The 21,362-nt window shown below is 43.1% G+C and overlaps 2 protein-coding genes across 2 annotated transcripts in view; both read right to left on the bottom strand.

Annotated features, from left to right (window-relative positions):
- Nucleotides 1-194: 194 nt before the first annotated feature.
- LOC137357108 (lysoplasmalogenase TMEM86A-like) lies at nucleotides 195-8,545 on the bottom strand. Its single transcript, XM_068023142.1, has 3 exons — nucleotides 8,525-8,545; nucleotides 2,875-3,139; nucleotides 195-607 (listed from the first exon to the last, which is right to left on the bottom strand). Exons 1-3 carry the CDS (start codon nucleotides 8,543-8,545, stop codon nucleotides 195-197), a joined length of 699 nt encoding a protein of 232 aa, XP_067879243.1.
- Nucleotides 8,546-18,123: 9,578 nt separating this feature from the next.
- LOC137357154 (B-cell linker protein-like) overlaps nucleotides 18,124-21,362 on the bottom strand; it is a 56,871-nt gene continuing 53,632 nt past the window's right edge. The window contains exons 17-18 of the mRNA XM_068023254.1: nucleotides 18,893-19,048; nucleotides 18,124-18,285 (exon numbers count right to left, since the gene is read on the bottom strand). Coding sequence (XP_067879355.1) covers nucleotides 18,169-18,285; nucleotides 18,893-19,048 — 273 coding nt within the window. The 3' untranslated portion in view covers nucleotides 18,124-18,168. The remainder of the gene's footprint in view (nucleotides 18,286-18,892; nucleotides 19,049-21,362) is intronic.

The following is a 21,362-nucleotide window of genomic DNA, read 5'->3' as shown; positions in this document are numbered from 1 at the left end:
AAAGAAAAATTCAAGTAAATATAAGAAAAAATAGCTGTGTCAATAATGAGGACACTATTGAACACAAGTTACAAAGTGGAAAATTGTCTTGATATGATATATTTATATCCATTGCTGCTTATTGAAAACATCAAAAGCTTCACTGTAGATTGCAATATAAAACAATCTCCACTGCACAGTTAAATGAGGCTAATCTAGTCACTCTTCTTTTTGTTATCTCTTACAATACCTACAGTAATAAACAGTTGCGCCATATAGTAGGTGGTCATGACAATTGCCCGGTCATATGCCACAGGAAAACATAGCAGGTTTGTAGCCAAAGTGAAGTCAGACACCATAAAAAGCACAGCTCCAACTGCACCAGTCACCTTTGCTGCTGTCCTTTGGTTATGGAACAGCACCTCAGCATTGGCTCTCCAGGACATGACCCCAATTAGGATGCAGTAACAGCAGAGCAGCAGCACCTGCCATATCTTTGAAAATATGCTGAGAAAGATCAAACCCAGCCCGACTACAATGGCCATTAAACTTCCTGCTCGAAGATTCAGAGGCTTGAACCCAAAGGCCCACGTGTAGAGACAGTGGGCAAGAGCAAACATGGCCCCACCTGAAGTTAAAAAGAGACAAAGTTAGTAACAGTGATGCCCCTCGAGTTCATAAAGACTGTAATGTAGGACTGAATTTGAAGTGTCTTGACAATGCTTTACACTGAAAGTACTAAACAAATGCAAGTTTTTGTTGTTATGGAGAGTCATAGAATGCTACAGCACAGTGGGTGGCCATTCGGCCTATTAAGTCTGTACCAGCTCTCTGCAGGAGCAATTTAGCTAGCCCGACTTCCCCACTCTTTCCCCATGGCCCGACAAATTTGTTCTCTTCAGGTGCTTATCCAATTCCTTTTTAAAAGCCACAATTGAATTTGCTTGCACCACCCTCTCAGGCAGTGTGGTCCATATCCTAACCACTCATGGTATAAAAATGATTTTCCTCATGTTGCCTTTGGTTCTTTTACCAATTGCCTTAAATCTGTATCCTCTGGTTCTCGACTCTTCCACCAATGGGAACAATTTCTCTCCACTTACTCTGTCTAGACCCCTCATGATTTTGAACATCTCTATCAAATCTCCTCAGCCTCTGTTTCCGATGGAGAACAACCCAAGCTTCTCCAATATAGCCACAAATTCAGGTCCCTCATCTCTGGAGCCATTCTCTTAAATCTTTTCTGCACCCTCTCTAAAGCCTTCTTATCCTTCCTAAAATGCGGTGCTCAGAATTGGACACAATGCTCCAGTTGAGGCTGAACCAGTGTTTTATAAAGGTTCATCTCAACGTCCTCGCTTCTGTACTCTATGCCTCTATTTATAAAGCCCAGGATCCCGTATGCCTTTTTAATCACTTTCTCAACCTGCCCTGCCACCTTCAATGATTTGTGCACTAACATCACTGTTCCTGCACCCTCTTTAGAACTGTACCCTTTCAATTATATTGCCTCTCCTTATTCTTCCTACCAATATGTATCATGTCACACTTCTCTGCATTTGGTTTCATATGCCATGTCTCCACCTGTCTATATCCTCTTGAAATCTATCACTATTGTCCTCACCGTTCACAATATTTCCAAGTGTTGTGCCATCTGCAAATTTTGAAACTGTGCCCTGCACACCCAGGTCTAAGTAATTAATATATATCAAGAAAAACAGTGGTTCTAGTACTGACCCCAGGGGAACCCGACTCCTTCCTCCAGACCGAGAAACAACCATTCACACGACTCTCTGTATCCTATCACTCAGACAACCTCTTATCCATGCTGTCACTGTCCCTTTTATTCTATGGGCTTCAACTTTGCTGGTACTTTATCTTCTGCCTTTGGAAGCCCAGATAGACCACATCAACTGCATTACCCTCATCAACCCTCTCTGTTACGTCATCAAAAAACTCCATTAAGTTGGTCAAGCACGATTTGTCTTTAACAACTGTTGAAGAAAAGGAATGATCCAGACTCCCCCAATGGCATATTTGATTAAAAGAAACTATTTGAACCAGAAAGATTGAAACCAAGGGCATCAGTAAGACTGCCACAATTGGTTTTCCCTTGGTTAAGGGAAGGAGAATGGGCCAGGATTCCTGCTCCTCATGTAGGACTCCCTGCTGCTTGTTTGGGTGTGTCATCGTCAAGTAAAGATAGGATCAAGGTGATACCCTCCAACATTCTTGTAGCCTGTTTACTCTCACTGTTTAAGCTCAGAAAACGTCCACTTGTGTGAGGTACTGGACGACACCTTAATCCAATGAAATTGCACCCAGAAATACTGAGCACCTTCAGCCAAGGGGAGATTTTCAAGAAAGGGGAAGAATAACAACCATTCCATATTTGTCAGGATTTGCTACAAATCTTTGGTTGTGGCACAACTCAATGGAATTGTTTAAATTGGATGTACGTGCTCAGAGCTTTGGTTCTAAGGTGACTGATCTAAATTGGCCATTCTTTGATTGTTTACAGTTTTTCTCTACTTTTCACACTGATAATTGCTGCATCATCTTGTATAATTCAGCAGCTGGACACTGTCAGCATCACTGTCTGATCAGCAGGCAGGAGTTCCAGCTCTTTTTGGATGAGTAGGGAAAGTGCCAATTTCTTTCCTGCAAGGTGAAGTCAGCTATTTTTATGCTGTGCTCCATCAAGAACCTGACAATGATCTGAAGCTAGCCAAGTGAGTTTGAGACATGTTGCTTTGAACTCCAACTCAACAAATGTTGCTAGCTGGGAGGCACATGCATAACTACTCTATGTAAAAACTACCTTCTTGTGTTCTAATACTTATTCCAATTCTGTTCCCAGTCGCTCAGAATCTAATTTCACAATACTATGCTTACCTCCAATGAAAAGCTCATGATCATCATTGAGAAGAAGCACATCACCCACTGCCGAAAAGACGAGGCCCGCTAGTAGCTTTAGAAGACTGTGATGACTGCATGGAAACTTTTTTCCATTGTGCACAACGAACATACACAAACAGATGATTGGCAAGATTTTGGTTAGTCCCTTCATCCAAGCTGGTGCAGAGGATATAAGACTGACGATCAGATGGATGCAAACAGTTATGAGGAAAGGAACCAATATTGCCAAGTCGTTACCAACCTGCATACCGAGAAAACATACATCCAATGATTACCAACAAAGTAATGAATCCTTCCCCGAACCCCACACATTGATACTCCTGTTCATGTCTACTTAGGTCCTTAATATTTCAGAGTCAAGGTTATTCAGGCTTCCATAGCTTACTCCAGAAAATCCCCAAGCCTGTCATATTCTTAATTTCTCTTCCCCCTGGCACAACTACCAATATATCCTCTCACACCTTCTCCTACACTCTTAACTGGCTGTGAATACCATTATTTCCTTTCCCTACTTATTGTATGGCTGCACTTCTATTCCCCTGCCCTGCACTCTCCTGTTACTCTCTTCTTAATTTCTGTTACTGTAAGTCCATCCAACAACCATCTCTAGTCTTTTATGGCTTCATCCTTAGTCCTTTACTATTGATATCCATGACTTTATTGTTGCCCAAATGGAATTCCCAATCCTCTTCCATTGCTAAATCTGTGTTCAAGAAGCTCAGGTTCCCCTTTGGTTCCAAACTCAACTTTTACCTGAATAACTCTCAACTCTGTATGAACCCTAAGTACTCGCATGTTGTTACAAGGGTTTATTTATTTATTTAGAGATACAGCACTGAAACAGGCCCTTCGGCCCACTGAGTCTGTGGCGACCAACAACCACCCATTTATACTAATCCTACATTAATCCCATGTTCCCTACCACATCCCCACCATTCTCCTACCATCTACCTACACTAGGGGGAATTTTCAATAGCCAATTTACCTATCAACCTGCAAGTCTTTGGCTGTGGGAGGAAACCGGAGCACACGGCAGAAACCCACGCGGTCACAGGGAGAACTTGCAAACTCCACACAGGCAGTACCCAGAACTGAACCCGGGTCGTTGGAGCTATGAGGCTGCGGTGTTAACCATTGCACCACTATGTCGCCCCTATGCTTGAGAATCTATATTTTAAAACTGAAAAGGGATTCCATGGATGCTGGAATCCGAAGAAGCTGAACTGTTGGTGTTTTTCTTAAAATAAGTTACCAGAAGGTTTGGACTGAATGTAAACAGGTTCTAGTGGAAGGCACCTGTTTGCAAAGAACCAAGCAGGGTGTTGTGTTTTGTCTTGAAGAGCTATTGACAAGGAAGTGACCAGCCAAGATTTATGGTTGTCACAAGGTTTGTTTCTGAAAGGATTTTGGTTTCATTTTGAACTGATAAAAACATGCAGTTTGAGTTTGCTTAATGACCTGCCAGGAGAACAGAAGAAGCCAGCCCATCTTTCTCCTGAAGAGCAAATCCTGTGTCAAGTGTGTTTCCTGTTGCTTCCTGTGTTGGAAGAAATCCTGCATTGTTTGCGGAAACCTTGCATCTTTGAAGGAACCTGGCCTCGAATGTGTGAGAATTGAAACCTTTGTTGCTGCACACCTGATGTAAGACCTATGTGAAGCCTTCTGTAGCTGCATCTCTTTGAAAGCCGACCCAAACTGACCTTCAGCATCGCCTGGAAGGAACGGTTCCGGGAAGATCCTAGTGACAGCCCCCTATTTGCCTTTGGGACACCTCACCAAAACAAAGGACATCTTCCATACCTACTTTTCAGTCTAAGTTTTTTTAAAATTCCTGCTATTTCTTTGTAACAGCTGCAAACAAAAATCCCTTTTTCTTCCCCCGGTTAACCGGTTGTGTGTGTGTTTTTATGTGTGTGTGTATGTGTGTGTGTGCGAGGGCTGGAATAAATAAGACGCTTGAAGATTTCCATTTTTTGTGTATGTTTTAATTCATTATTGGTTAAGACTTGGTTTATAATGAACTGATAGTTTTGTTGTTTATTCAAGAAACCTGGTTGGTGTGCTTTCTTCTGGGTTAGAGTATATGGTTGATTGCTTCGGAAAGTGGGAATATTTAAATATTTGTTGTGACCTGTGGAAAAGTGGGACTGAATTAAGAGTGCACTCCTCCTGCCTCAGTCGTAACAATGTGGCTTTGCCAGGATCGCGATCTTCCCCATGGTCCAGGGTGCCAGCTGTGGATCTGTGCCTGTGCAGGCACTGTATCTCAATGTTTTATTGATTGCTTTAGGGAGTCTAGGAGGAATTTCACAAAATTTTTCCTGAAAGTGGACATTTTTTTTCTTTCCACAGTTTTTTGCCTTCCCCTCACCCCTACACAGATTCAGCATTCCCTGTGATTGGGGATGTTGGTGCACACTACTACTAACATCCCACATAAATAGGGGGCCTCACGTTCATTGTCCCTCGATTCGAGGACGACGTCTACTCAGGGTCACAAGTTTCTGCCATGGATCTTGCAACTAAGCAGGCTGATTTCCGACCCGCAGATCATTGGGCACATGGGGCAGGTCATCCCATGAGGTCGTGAAATCCAGAGTGCAGCATTTGCTTCCTTTTCTTTACTTCTCTGCCGTCGCTCTGCCTCATCATGAAGGTGTTGCAACTCGAAGCATGATGCAGCTTGGTGGACAAATTGTTTCCATTCTGAGTTATTGGTAGCAAGCTCCTCCTGTTGTGTTATGTTGCTTTGAGAACACGTACAGATAGTGGGCATAATCATCACGAAGGCAAATTGTCTCACGTAGCATGTGACTATGTCAGTTAGAAGTGTGGCTCCCCAAGGCTAAACATGCCAAAGGTGCCACATGACTGCCTACGGGGTTCTGCTCCGGATTTTCTGTTAGGGTTTACTCCCTTAGCCTCCACTTTCTATCCTACTCTCGACTTTCTGTAGTATTGAGTGCTCGATGTCGGACATAAGCTTTCTTTTTCTACATTATCTTACCCTGTAAGCTCCTTGACATCCAGGGGGCTCTAGATTTGGCCGTCCCACCCTTTTTCTTTGTGGGAACATGTTTACTCTGAACCACTTGAATCTCCCCTTTGAATGCCTCCCCTGCTCTAGCACTGATTTACCTTCAAGTAACTGTTTCCAGTTGACTTTTGCTAAATCACTCCTCAGCTTAGTAAAACTGGCCTTGCCCCAACTGAGAACTCTTACTCCTGTTCTATCTTTGTCCTTTTCCATAATTATCTTAAACCTAACTGAATTATGATCACTTCCACCAAAATGCTCTCCCACTGCCACTCCTTCCACCTGCCCAGTTTCATTTCCTAAAATTAAGTCTAAAACTGCACCGTTGGACTTGTTGGCCTTGCTGTATATTGGCCAAAAAAAGTTCTGCTGAATGCACCTCAATAATTCTGCTCCCTCAATTCCTTGCACACTAAAACTATCCCCATTAATATTGGGGTAGTTAAAACCCCCTACTATTACCACCCTACTGTTTTTATATTTCTCAGAGATTTGCTTACATATTTGCTCTTCTATCTCCATCTGACTGGGCGTCTATAGTACACTCCCAGTCGTGTGACTGCCTCTTTTTTGTTCCTTAGCTCAATCCATATGGCCTCATTTGATGATCCTTCTGACATATCAAATCCCTCCTCATAGCTGTAATGTTTCTTTGACCAAAATTGCCACTCCCCTTTTTTTATCCCCCTCTGTATTGTGTCTTAAACCATGTTTCTGTAATAACTATGATATCATCCTGCCACGTGTCTATCCATGCCCTCAGCTCATCTGCTTGATTTATTATACTCCTTACATTGAAGTAGATACCCTTGAGCACTGCCAAATTCTCTTTTTTATTTTCTGACCTTTGTTTCCTCTGCCTTCCAGACTCATCCACTAATTTTCGGCCTTCCATTTTCATTTCTGATTTTGTCCCAACTGAATCTACCCTCAGGCCCTCATTCCCCCGTCAAACTAGTTTAAACCCTCCCCAACAGCACCAGCAAAATGTCCTGCAAGGAACTCAGTCCTGGCTCTGTTCAGGTGCAACCCTGCAGAAAGAGTTTACAACCTGTCCAGCCTGCACAGGTCCCATTTCCCAAACAGCCAGTCCCAGTGGCCTAAGAATGTAAAACTCTCCCTCCTGCACCAAGTTTCCAGCTACGCATTCATCTCTCTATTCCTGTACTCACTTGCCGCATGGCAGTAGAAGTAATCCGGAGATTACTACTTTTGAGGTCCTGCTTGCTAATTTTTTACCTAGCTCAGTAAACTCTTTCGGCAGGACCACATCCCTCTTTCTACCTATTTTGTTTGTACCAATGTGGACCACGACTGCTGGCTGTTAACCCTTCCCCCACAGGATACTATGCAGCCGCTCAGTGACATCCTTGACCCTGGCACCAGGGAGGCAACACACCACCCTGGATTTATGTCTGCGGCCACAGAAACACCTGTCTGTTCCCCTGACGATCGAATCTGCTATCAGTTATCACTCTACCCATCTTCACTGGAACTCCCTGTACAGCTGAGCCACCCATGGTGCCATAGCCTTGGCTTTGGCTGCACTCCCCAGATGAACGATCACTTTCCTCAGAATTCAGAGCTGAAAACCTGTTGGATAGTGAGATGCACTCAGGGGTCTCCTTGCTTGATCCCAGTCTGGATTTTGAAGGCGTCTGTTTCAGATCTTCCACTCAAGACAGTTGTAGTCATCATGAAACAGTTTCAGGGTAGTGATGAAGTTTCTTGGGACATCCAAATCATCGGAGCACAATCTAAAGAGCCTCATGGTTTACTGAATCAAATGCTTTTGGCAGGTCGATGAATGCAATGAAGAGTTCCTGATGTTATTCTTGACATTTTTCTTGGATTTGTCCAGCAACAAAAACCATGTTGAAGGTTCCTCTGGAAGGTCTTAAGCCACACTGTATCTCTGTGAGGATTTCCTCAGGCACAGCATGTAGGTGATTCAGGAGAATGCATGTCAGCATTTTCCCTGCTCTGGCCCAGAGGGAAATACCTGGATAGTTTCCGTCATATGATTTCTCTCCTTTCTTGAAGATAGGTACAATTGACGCATTCCTGAAGTCGGGGAAAAGTTCTTTCTCGTCCCTAATCAGTAGGATGGTGTGAATAAAGGTCTGCCAGCTTTGAAGACCTCAGCTGGAATAGCATCGGGGCTGCAGGCTTTGTTGCTTTTCATCTGTCTGATGAAACATCCCACATCACAAGGGGGCCTCACACACAGTGGGCAATAAGTCGGAAAATTGTGGGTGCACTGCCCATGATTTTCTGTCCAGATGGAACATCTGATCTTGGAAAGTTTCACCTTAAAAACTCTCACTATGAGCTCATACTTTCAGATTATATACAGGCAAGTGCACACGCGATACAAACAGATGTGCACAAACATTTGTGTCTTAACACAAGTCCACGAACACTCACATTCACATGTTGATGCATTGTACTCGAGCACTTGTGTAGATCAACTTATCCACGAACAACAGCAGGAGGACCAAAGAAGAAAGCCACTTGTTTTAAACCAACAGATCTCAGGATACGTTTGTGAAAATATGCACTGAAGGGGAAATTTCAAGTTCTACCTACCATAGACTTTGGTGGCACCATTGTGAGAGGAGGTTGTGCTGCTTGTTTCACTGTGTTCCAGTATCTATAGGAGCTGAATTGTATTTCGAGCTTTGCCTTCAGATCAGCTGACTGAGAATGCAGTGTGGTCAGGTTAGGTTTCACAATAAGTGATTTTGACATTCATATTCAAATTCATTAATCTTAAAAAAAACTATCAAGAGAATGAAACTGGTTCGACCAGCTAAAGTTCAAAGGCAAAAAGGCTATTGCTATTGAATGAGCACATCGTGTTTTCAATTCATCACGTGACCAAATACTGTCAGCAGCAGTCTGGGTGAAGCAGTGACTGACGGTGGCCTGCACAGCACATTCACCATCGCAGTTTCACCTGGTTGCATTTCCTGCATTGTATTTCAGTAGGGTGAAAGTTAGAAAGTTTGGTTTTCAACAACAACAAAAATTACTGGTGCTCACCCTTCAGAAACAAGCTGTTTTTCCTGATGCCATTTAGATTGCAAACACTTCTGTTATTTACAGTTACCTGTCTAGGGTTGCCAACTCTGGAAGCATTTCTGGAGGTGTAACAACATTATATTCTGACTACATGGCATCTGACCATGTGACATCTACAAATTTTATTGCATTTACCTTTATAAAGATCTAGACTTAACTATTTCAACGCAATCCTGGCTGGCTCCCATGTTATACCCTACGTATACTTGAGGTCATCCAAAACTCTGCTGCTTGTTCTAACTCACACTAACTCGAACTGTTCACCCACATTGGCTCCCAGTTAAACAATGCCTTGATTTTAAAATACTCATCCTTGTTTTCAAATCCGTCCATCGCCTTGCCCCTGTCTATCTCTGTAATTTCCAGCCCCATACCCTCTGAGATATCTGCGCTCCTCTAATTCTGGCCTATTGAGCATTCCTGATTTTAATTGCTCTACCAGTGGAGGCCATACCTTCAGCTGCCAAGGCCCTAAGCTCTAAAATTGCCTCCTTAAGCCTCTCCGCCTCGTTACCTCTCTCACTGCTTAAAACCTACCTCTTTGACTAAGCTTTTGGTTATCTGTCCTGATATCTCCATATGTATCCCAGTATCATGTGTTATAATGCTCCCGTGAAGTTCCTTGGGATGTTTAAGTATGTTAAAGGCGCCATATAAATACAAATTGTTGTTGTTGTGGGTCACCTGTAGTTCAGCATCTTAACTTGTGGTTTTCCACTAACAGCTGTTGTGGAAGAAGTTCTGAGTTAGTTAGGAAAGCGAATAGAATGTTATCGCTTATTGCGAGGGGAATTGAATTCAGCTGTACAGGGCATTGGTGAGATCACATCTGGAGTACTGTGTACAGTATTGGTCTGCTTATTTAAGTAAGGATGTAAATGCGTTGGAAGCAGGTCAGAGAAGGTTTACTGGACTCATACCTGGAATGGATGGGCTGTCTTATGAAGAAAGATTGGACAGGCTAGGCTTGTATCCGTTGGAATTTACAAGAGTAAGAGGCGACTTGATTGAAACATATAAGATCCTGAGGGGTCTTGACAGGGTGGTTGCGGAAAGGATATTTCCCCTTGTGGGAGAATCCAGAACTAGGAGTCACTGTTTAAAAATAAGGGATCGCCCATTTAAGACAGAGATGAGGAGAATTTTATTCTCTCAGAGGGTTGTGAGTCTTTGGAACTCTCTTTCTCAAAAGGCAGTGGAAGCAGAAACTTTGAATATTTTTAAAGCAGAGGTAGATAGATTTTTGATAAGCAAGGGGGTGAAAGGTGTCGGGGGTAGGCGGGTATGTGGACTAATCACTTCAGCTGTGAACTTATTGAATGGCGGATCAGGCTCGATGGGCCGAGTGGCACACTCCTGCTCCTAATTCGCATGTGCATATGTTTTAGAACAAGGAGACCACCTGTGAGCAGGCAAATAAGGGAAACTGAGGGCGAGGAACAGGGGAAGGCAAAGGTGGGGGAGCGATTCACAAAGGGGAAACCTGATGTTGGAGGAACTTTGCTTCCAACAATAACTCATAATTACTGACAGAAGTTGCATTGATAACTAGTCGTAATACTAGTAACATGAAGATTTCACTCATAACCAACAGTAATACAATAAATCTGATCATCTGTATGAAATTGCTGGTGATGGAATACTCTGCACCTGCCTGGATGGGTGCAGCTCCAACAACACTCAAGAAGCTCTACACCATCCTTCTTGATTGGCACCTTCTTGATTGGCACCCCATTCACCACCTTCAACAATCACTGCCTCCACCACTGACACACAGTGGCAGCAGTGTGTACCATCTACAAGATGCACTGCAACAACTCACCAAGGCTCCTTCGACAGCACCTTCCAAACCCGCGACCTCTACCACCTGGAAGGACTGGGCAGCAGATGTATGGGAACAGCACCACCTCCAAGCCACACACCATCGTGACCTGGAACTATATCGCTGTTCCTTGACTGTCTCTGGGTCAAAATCCTGGAACTCCCTTCCTAATAGCACTGTTGGTGTAACTGCACCCCAGGGACTGCAAGGTGGACACAAAATTGGCTCAGTGGCAGAAAGCAAAGGGTAATTGTTAATGGGTGTTTTTGCCACTGGAGGGCTATTTCCAGTGGCGTTCCGCAGTCTCAGTAATGGATTCCCTGCTTTTTGTGGTATATATTAATGATTTGGACGTAAATGTAGGGGGCATGATCAAAAACTTTGCAGACGCCACAAAGATTGGTCATGTGCTAGATAGCGAGGAGGATAGCTGTGGCTGCAGGAAGATATCGAAGGACTAGTCAGGTGGGCAGAGAAGTGGCAAATGGAATTCAACCCAGAGATTTGTGAGATAATGCATTTGGGGAGGTCAAGCAAGGCAAAGGAATATACGATGAATGGGAAAATACTGAGAGGCGTTGAGGAAGTGAGGGACCTTGGAGTGAATGTCCACAGATCCCTGAAGGTAGCAGGGTGGGTCGATAAAGTGGTTAAGAAGGCTTATGGAATCCTTTCCTTTATTAACCGAGGTATAGAATATAAGAGCAGAGAGGTTATGCTGGAACTGTATAAATCATTGGTTAGGCCACAACTTGAGTGCTGCGTGCAGTTCTGGGAACCTAATTACAGAAAGGATGTCTTTGCACTAGAGGAGATTCACAAGGTATTTTTAAAATTTATTTTGTGGGATTTGGGCATCACTGGCTTGGCCAGCATTTATTGCCCATCCCAAATTTGCCCTTGAAATGAGTGGCTTACTAGGCCATTTCAGAGGGCATTGTAAGAGTCAACCACATTGCTGTGGGTCTAGAGTCACATGTAGGCCAGACCAGGTAAACACAGCATATTTTCTTCCCGAAAGGGCATTGGCGAATCAGAGACCGACAACAAGGGTTTACGGTCATCATTAGACTGGCTTTTTAAAATCCAGATTTATTCATTGAATTTAAATTTCACTATCTGGCATGGTGGGATTTGAACCCATGTCCCAAGAATATTAGCCTGGGCCTTGAATCAGTAATGCAGTGACATTACCACTACACCACCACGTCCCCACAAGGTGTTGCCAGAACTGAAAAAATGCAACTCTGAGGAAAGATTGGATCGGCTGGTTTTGTTGTCCTTGAAACAGAGAAGGCTGAGGGGAGATCTGATTGAAATATACAAAATTGTGAGGGGCCTGGATAGAATGAATGCAAAGGGCCTATTTACCTGAGCAGTGACTCGGGGGCATAGATGTCAAGTGATTGGTAGAAAGATTCGAGGGGAGATGAGGAAATGTTTGTTTTCACCCTGAAGGTGGGTGTCTGGAACTCATTACCTGAGAGGGGAGTAGAGACAAAAACCCTCAACTCATTTAACAGGTGTCTGGATATGCACCTCAAGTGCCGTAACCTTCAGGACTACGGACTAAATGCTTGAAGGTAGGATTAGCTCGTTTTCCGACTGACACAGACATGATGGGCCAAGTGGCCTCCTTCTGTGCCGTAAACTTTCTATGACCCTCAGTGTATTTGTTTGAAGAGTTTAGCGCCTTTGGGTTTTATTTTTCAAATGACAACGACAGGTTTTCTTGTAGGTTTTCCAAACAGAAAGTCAATTGTTTACTGATCTATGCATCTTATCTCGAAATTGTCACAACTTCATTCACTTATGCACTCACTTGCACACACACAAGAAGCAGCTAGAGAAGGGAAACGGGTAGGTGGGTTTTAATGGGGAAGGAAGGTTACGAAACATCTGTGCATTCTGTTGAGGCTCAAGTTCGAGTTGGTTGCAGGCCTGAGATATTGGAGAATTCTCTCTCAATTAAAGGTTCTGTTGAAGACGGTGCATTACTTCCAGAAATCTCTCTGCTGTATAATGTAGATGTTGGATTTTTTTCAGCAGGGCATGTGCTTTTTGACTTGCTAGAATGCCAGCTGTTACAAGCAGCTTCAACTTCTGGGTTAGTCTCTCTCTCTCTTTCTCTCTCTCTCCTTCTCTAGCAGTCTTTGTTTTAAGGTAAAACTGTATCACCTCTCACTTGTTAGGCAATATTCTGCTTTCTTTCCCATGGTGATCACACAATGGCCCAGGATGTTGCTACTTAACACCTCCTTTGTTTTAGAAGAAGACGTTCAATTCTGGAATGTTTTTAGGATAGGTGTAAGTTGGGTTTCATGAAAACCTATTGGCTTTGAAGATTTGTCCTTTGTCTTTGGCAGACTGTTTGAAGACACAAAAGGCCAAACCCCTTTTTCTTTGGCCATTTTGGACGATTGTTCACTTATAAAAATAAAGGTTCATTTTCATAGACAAAGTTTGTTTCTCATAACCCTTCAGAGTTAGCCTGTGAATGTTGTATCATTGCAATTCTGATGTGCATGACACCTCCCCCAAAAGGGAAAAAATGAAATTCCTTGAATTTAATTTGTATTGTGTTTTCTGAGTTTATAAAGAGGAAAAAAGAAACACTTAGATAGTTTAGGGTCACAGCCCTTTACACATTCATTTCATTCACTCCTCAGGCTTCCAGCCCTTGTATTTTCATTATCCTATCAAAGAAATTGCATTCCTGTTGGTTACATGTAGTTTCTCTCACATCAGTTTGTACTATCCTTTAGGAATGTTAATCTCCAGGACCATTTGATTGTTTGTGAAGCTTGTGGTATATGAATTTCTTTACTGCTTGTGGCAGAGATCTCTGTTTGCAAAAGCTTTAACCCCTTGACTACTGTTTCCACAATACACAATGTTAACCATTCAGGTTGGAAGGTCGAATTTGAATGCGGAATACAGGCTTAAAGACAGGATTCTTGGTAGTATGGAGGAACAGAGGGATCTTGGGGTCCATGGGGCGGCACAGTGGCGCAGTGGTTAGCACCGCAGCCTCACAGCTCCAGCGACCCGGGTTCAATTCTGGCTACTGCCTGTGTGGAGTTTGAAAGTTCTCCCTGTGTCTGCGTGGGTTTCTTCCGGGTGCTCTGGTTTCCTCCCACATGCCAAAGACTTGCAGGTTGATAGGTTAATTGGCCATTATAAATTGCCCCTAGTATAGGTAGGTGGTAGGGAAATATAGGGACAGGTGGGGATGTGGTAGGAATATGGAATTAGTGGAGGATTAGTATAAATGGGTGGTTAATGGTCGGCACAGACTCGGTGGGCCGAAGGGCCTGTTTCAGTGCTGTATCTCTAAACTAAACTAAACATGTCCATAGATCGCTCAAAGTTGCCACCCAAGTTGATAGGGTTGTTAAGAAGGCGTATGGTGTGTTGGCTTTCATTAACAGGGGGATTGAGTTTAAGAGCCGCGAGGTTATGCTGCAGCTCCATAAGGCCCTGGTTCGACCACACTTGGAATATTATGTTCAGTTCTGGTCGCCTCATTATAGGAAGGATGTGGAAGCTTTAGAGAGGGTGCAGAGGAGATTTACCAGGATGCTGCCTGGACTGGAGGGCATGTCCTACGAAGAAAGATTGAGCGAGATGGGGCTTTTCTCATTGGAGCGAAGAAGGATGAGAGGTGACTTGATAGAGGGGTACAAGATGATGAGAGGCATAGATAGAGTGGATAGCCAGAGACTTTTTCCCAGGGTGGAAAGGGCTATCACCAGGGGGCATAATTTTAAGGTGATTGGAGGAAGGTTTCGGGGAGATGTCAGAGGTAGGTTCTTTGCACAGAGAGTGGTGGGTGCGTGGAATTCGCTGCCAGTGGTGGCAGTAGAAGCAGATACATTAGGGACATTTAAGCGACTCTTGGATAGGTACATGGATGATAGTAGAATGAAGGGTAGGTAGTTAGTTTGATCTTAGAGTAGGTTAAAGGTTCGGCACAACATCGTGAGCTGAAGGGCCTGTACTGTGCTGTACTGTTCTATCTTCTATGTTCAGGCACAATGATAGTTCTTATTTCTGGGGTGATAGTGAGTGATACATTGTTTTTTAGTCCCTGTAAGGTGTCTGGAATTGCTTCCTGTTCTGGCTGGGTTCTGACTCTAAATTGTTGGGTTTGATTAATTTTGGATTTGGAACCTAATTGTGTGATTCTTTGGTGGGTATATCTATACTGACCTCACTTTTAGTTTTCTTGTGATTTTCACAAGCGTGGTTCACTTCAGGGTATATGACCTTCCCTTTTCCTTTTATTTTAGAGATAGGTGTTTCCCGAATCTGCCCATGTCGTCCGGGACACTACTTCTTGCAGGTGGTTGTCCAGCTTCTACTGCACTCCCTGTGGCACTTCAACTAGGTGTGGCATCTCCCTCACTCTTGGCTTTCCTGTTTGGGAACATTCCTCATCCCTATTTAAATCCTTAAAAAAAGTTTCATATCTCGGTTGCTTTTCTTTCAGCTTTTTTGGCTTTTATCGTAGCTTCTTCAAATCTTTTTGGCTCTACTGGGCCCTTTTAGATTTTTCTGACTCTGTTGCCTCCTGTGGGATTTTTGGGACTGCTCAACCCTCTGCAGTTGTACAGTGTCTTGCTTTCTCCCCTCAGTTTCTCTAGCCTCCATGGACTGCTTTGGACCCTCTGGGTACAATACTGTGCTTCCTGCTCAGTTATTGCCCAGCAACAAGTCTACCCCCTGCATGGGTAAGATTGGAATGTTTCTGACTGTCACTACCCCAGTGACAACTTACTCTGTCGGTAAATTTTAACTAAGGGAACTTTCAAGCATTTGCCAGTAAGCTCTTTTACCAATACTATGGCATTTCTGTCAATTTGGCTGCCAGTAGGGTTTGAAAACAACCAGTATCCCTGAGGATGGATATCTCCTTGGCTTGTGCCTGGGACACAAAAGGAGTCAATTGTCCTTTCTGCAACAAGTTCTGATATGTGCTTTGCTCTTGGGTTATATTAGAACACAGGCTTTTCACTTCCACAGCCACAGATACGGGCTTGACTGCAGTGCCTCCTGCTGGTTTTTTGGCATATCACTCACCGGTACAAAAATGGGTTTAGAATCTTGAAAACACTTTTTTGCTGATTGCTTTCTCATACTTCATCCAGAATTTATTCTTCACATGTGGGTGCAGACAATGAAGGAACATGGAGGGTCGCGCAATCAAGTCTGATCTGTCCTCGCCCAACATCCACAAACACAGGCAGCAGAGTTGACGGGCAGTGATCAGGAGCAGGAATATCGGCTGATTTTTCTCCCTTCCTAATTGCTGGGATGCTCAGGATAATTATACTGCATCTCACTGCGATCCCAGCCAAGATCAGCAACTCTGCACAAACTGGTAGCGGAAAATCAGACTTTGCCAATCTACATGGCTCAGAACTGCACACTGCCAATAGAGAAATTCCGTACTAAAAACTTAAGGAAAATGAAAAACAAAATAATCTGTCCTCAGTGGAAATTAAACTTTTATTTTTCAAATATATTTACAGAGGAGAAACCAAAGATGGGGGAGATATATATAGAGGGGAAAACAGAGTTGGAAGGAACTTTCATTCCACCAGTAATTCACTGAAATTGCACCAGTTACTAATAACAATACTGGAAATACTAATAACCAACAGTAAAACAATAACCCATTGATAATCTATATTTAACTGGTAGAACTAGCTGTAAAGAAAGAATTACTTGCATTTATGTAGCCTTTCACCTCAGGACACCCCAAAGTGTTTTACAGACAGTTAATTACTCTGCAGTGTAGTCACTCTTTTAACATAGAAAACACGGCAATTTGCACACAGCAAGGTCCCACGAATAGTATTGTGATAAATGACCAGATAATTTTTTTTAGTGATGTTGTTTGATGGATAAATATTACCCGAGACACCAAGGAGAACTCCCCTGCTCCCCTTCCAGTCATATGCCATGGGATCTTTTAGGTCCATCTGAGAGGGCCACCAGGCCTCGGTTAAATGTCTCATCGAAAGGTGGTAACTCCAACAGTGTAGCACTCCCTCAGTTTGTGTTGAAATCTCTGGAGTGGGACTTGAACCCAGAAACTTATGACTACAGAGGTTCGAATGCTACCCACTGAACCTTAAAGGAGCGAATATCATATACTCAGGACCCAACTGTTCTGTCTCCCCTTAGAGCAGTTGACATAAGAAGCACAGAACCCAGCCTACTTCCTATTGGCCCTTCACTCAGAGCTGGCAGCACACCAGAGCAGTAATAAATGTTGTGACTGAAGTGTTGCTTTCCTGATCTTTCTTTTCTGTTCTTGTCTTCATATTGGCGCAGAGTATTCTGGGCCTGAGTAGTTACAAATCTAATCAATCAGAAACCCTTCAGGGAGCACACAAAAGTGAACTCACTGTACCAATTTACTGTACAGCTCTTTCTATCTAGTAACATTCAGCATTTTTTTGTAATTTCCTATGATGCAGCAATTTGACTGACAGGCAGCAGTCACAGCGGTCAGGTTGAGCTACCAATGAATATTAGAAAATTTCATAAGTGGAACAAAATGGGAGATTCATTGTAAGAAGGACAGCTTCAGATACTCTGATGAAAAAGCTGACCTTTGATTTAGCAAAAAGAATCAGTGGGAAAGGTCTTTTTGCCTGATTTTTAACAGTCGCTCCAAGTTAGTGGTGTATTCTTACAATCGAGATGATCAACATAACCTGTAGGGCTGCACCAATATTCATTCCAAAAATAAATGAGGGTAAAGTAACTCAATCTTGATCTCCCCTAATGACTCAACTGATCAAGGCAATCAATAGCTGAGCCACACAGTGCTGAAAAATCCCAGATTCAACCCCTAGTCAGCTGAGTTAGCTGCTCTCAATCGGGACTGTGGTAGAAGCATGACAGTTGGCCTCAGCATGGGTTGCGATGGGGAATACCAGCCAGGGTTCCCTCTCTTAATCACTATCCAGTTATCCCCTGATGGAGACAGCAGTTATGAGATCAGATGAGAATAGGTTTGAGCTCTGGCTGACACTCATTGTCAAACTCATGCAGAATAAAACAGTAGAGAAAGATGAATAGTTCTTTAAAATAAAAAGCTACCAGACCAGGAAAGAACATACCATGCAATAAGTGCTTTGATTCAAATGCCTGTAAAATCCAGAGGCTTGGTTTCCACATGGTATTCTCCGGTTGTGGGATTGATTTTTGGAACATCAGTGATTCAATCCATGTGCCTGCAGGATTGAGCTGGCAAACCCAAATTTTAACTTAAAGACCGGTCAGAGTTCTCCTTGGTGTGGTTGTTAATTGCTCACAATCGGACAGGGTGAAGCAACAAGGTTGAATCTTTAGTATTGTTCTGCTGGTCAATCAGAATCAATGAATTCTGTTGATAATAATCAATCATTCCTCGAACACTGTTAAACCACTGAAACAGAAACAAAAAAGGGGGAAAAAATTGCAAGAAGCCATGTTAGAGCAGAGGAATAGAAAGAACAGAAGCAAACACTGAGAGCTCTCAATAAAGGCTCTGATTTTGACAGGTGATGAGAACTTAAGAATTCTTAGAAGCAGTAAAAGGCAACTAGGTTCATTAATCTCCCTATGTCATGAGCATATTTCTCATTCCCTTTTATTTCCAAAAACACATCTGTTTCTTGAACACATTTATACTGCCCATTTTGGTAAACTTTTCCAGAACTCAATTATTTTTTGGGTGAAACACTCTGCTTGACCTTTCTTCTGTAAATGTCTGCATCATGTGTCACTACTGGTATGGAAGCACAGTGAGCAGTGCTGAGCAGATTGTGAATAATATTTTAAAGCTACCTGGCACAGACATGATGAGCTGAATTTCTGTGATTCTAGGACACCTTAACAATGCAGTCAAACAAAACTGTTACACTGAGCAATCGCCCACCATTGCTAGATCGGCCATTAATGTGGAAACTGCACTGAAAATACTCCCAGTTGGTGTGCCTGCTTTCAATACACTTGGAGAATGTGAAGAGACACAGTTATAAGCTTCTACCCACCATCTCTCCTGCCTTCTCCTTGCCAAGGACGTACTGGTTGCTGCCTTCGATAAAGCGAATGGGAATGTTGTAAACTTTTCTCCTGTACAACACTGCTAGGGTGTAAGGCTGATTTCTGCCACATCCCGAACTAGGCCTCACTAGGAAAGCCCCATCCTAAAGTTTAGAGAAGTCACACATTAGTCATTTCAAGGTGCACATTCACTTTCCTCATTTGATTTGCATTGACCCAATTCTATTTCAATTGAGAAAGCAAGTTGAAGGGCTCTCAGCTCCAGGACATCACTGCAGGAGTTCCTCAGGGTAGTGTCTTAGGCCCAACCATCTTCAGCTGCTTCATCAATGACCTTTCCTCCATCATAAGTACTGAAGTGGGGATGTTCGCTGATGATTGCACAATGTTCAGCACAATTCGCGACTCCTCAGATACTGAAGCAGTATCCGTGTAGAAATGCAGCAAGACATGGACAATATCCAGGCTTGGGCTGATAAGTGGCAAGTAACATTCGCACCACACGAGTGCCAGGCAATGACTATCTCTAACAAGAGAGAATCTAACCATTTCCCTTTGTCATTCAATGGCATCACGATTGTTGAATCCCCCACTATCAACATCTTGGGGGTTACCATTGACCAGAAACTGAACCGGAGTAGCCATATATATATATACAGTGGCTACAAGAGCAGGTCAGAGGCTAGGAATCCTGTGGCGAGTAACTCACCTCCTGACTCCCCAAAGCCTGTCCATCATCTACAAGAGCGAGAGTCCAGACGGCTGTGTTGCCTGCCCAGTGCCAGGGTTCGGGACATCTGCTCAGGGCTGGAGAGGAACTGACTGCGGGAGGGGGAGGATCCAGTCGTCGTGGTCCATGTAAGTACCAACGACATAGGCAGGACAAGGAAAGAGATTCTGCATCGTCAGTATGAGGAACTAGGCACCAAATTAAGAAGCAAAACCTCAAAGGTAAAAGTCTCTGGATTATTACCTGAGCCACATGCAAATGAGCATCGGGCAAATAAGATTCGAGAAATCAATGCATGACTCAAAGACTGGTGTGGTAGAAGTGGGTTCCAGTTCGTGAGGCACTGACACCAGTATTGGGGAAAGTGGTGGCTTTATCGTTGGGATGGTCTACACCTGAAACGTGCTGGGGCCAGTGTTCTATAACTAGGAGGCCCATAACTAAGGAGGTAGAGAGGGTTTTAAACTGAATAGTGGGGGCAAGGGATCAAATTTAGGAAGATATGGTAAATCAAGGAATAGAGACAAGACAAGAGAGGAAGGTATTAATATGGGAAATGACATAATATGACAAGAGGGACAGAGCAGACAAATCTAAGAGTAAATCAACAGATAAGGCTAGAGGTTACAAAAATAATAAAAGGACAAAACTAAAGACTCTGTATCTGAATGCATGTAGCATTCGAAACAAAAAAGAGATGAACTGAGAGCGCAAATTGAAATAAATAAGTACGATCTGATAGCCATTGCAGAGACATGGCTGTAGGACGACATAGATTGGGACCTGAATATTGAAGGGTACATGGCATTTAGGAAGGACAGGAAGCTCGGAAAAGGTGGAGGGGTAGCTCTGTTAATGAATGATAATATTAGCGAAATAGAGAGGGATGACTAAGTTCAGGAGACCAGGATGGAGAAGCAGTTTGGGTAGAGATGAGAAATCATAACGGCAAGAATTCACTTGTGGGCGTGGTGTATGGGCCACCTAACATTAACCACACTGCAGGATGGGGTATAAAGGAAGAAATAATGGAAGCTTGTCAGAAAGGTACAGCGATAATTATGGCAGATTTTAACCTACATATGGACTGGAAAAAGCAGAGGTAGCCTAGATGAGGAGTAGATAGAATGTTTTCGGGATAATTGCTTGGAACAATACACTCTGGAGCCAACTAGAGAGCAGGCTATACTAGACCTGGTATTGTGCAACGGGACAGGATTAATTCATGGCCTCATAGTTAAGACACCCCTAGGTAGCAGCGATCATAATATGATTGAATTTTACATTCAGTTTGAGGAGAGAAGAGTGGGTCCAAAACTCGTATTTTAAACTTAAATAAGGGCAATTATGAGGGCATTAAAGTAGAGCTAGCTAAAGTGAACTGGCAAATCAGGTTAAGGGATAGGTCATTAGAGATGCAGTAGCAGACATTTAAGAGAATATTTCAGAATACACAGAATCGGTCCATTTCAACAAGAAAGAAAAATTCCAAGGGTGGGAAAGGCCATCCGTGGTTAACTAAAACAGTTAAATATAGTATCATACTTAAAGAAAAAGCCTATTATTGCACATAGATGAGAGGCAAGCCAGATGATTGGACAGAATATTAAAAAAACAGCAAAGAGTCACAAAGATTGAAAAGGAAGGTAAAATTAGAGTATGAGAGAAAGCTAGACAGAAATATAAAAACAGATAGTAAGAGTTTTTATAGATATATAAAAAAGAAA

Source organism: Heterodontus francisci, chromosome 47, assembly GCF_036365525.1.
Source record: "Heterodontus francisci isolate sHetFra1 chromosome 47, sHetFra1.hap1, whole genome shotgun sequence".
Lineage (NCBI taxonomy): Eukaryota > Metazoa > Chordata > Chondrichthyes > Heterodontiformes > Heterodontidae > Heterodontus > Heterodontus francisci.
Note: the sequence above shows the minus strand (reverse complement) of the source record. Positions and strands in the feature narration are given on the sequence as shown.

Coding starts and splice junctions, on each gene's coding strand:
- LOC137357108 (XM_068023142.1), bottom strand. CDS start 8,545: ATGGTGCCACCAAAGTCTATG. Junction 3,140..8,524: donor TGGTGCCACCAAAGTCTATG/GTAGGTAGAACT, acceptor CTCGGTATGCAG/GTTGGTAACGACTTGGCAAT. Junction 608..2,874: donor TCATGAGCTTTTCATTGGAG/GTAAGCATAGTA, acceptor TTTTAACTTCAG/GTGGGGCCATGTTTGCTCTT.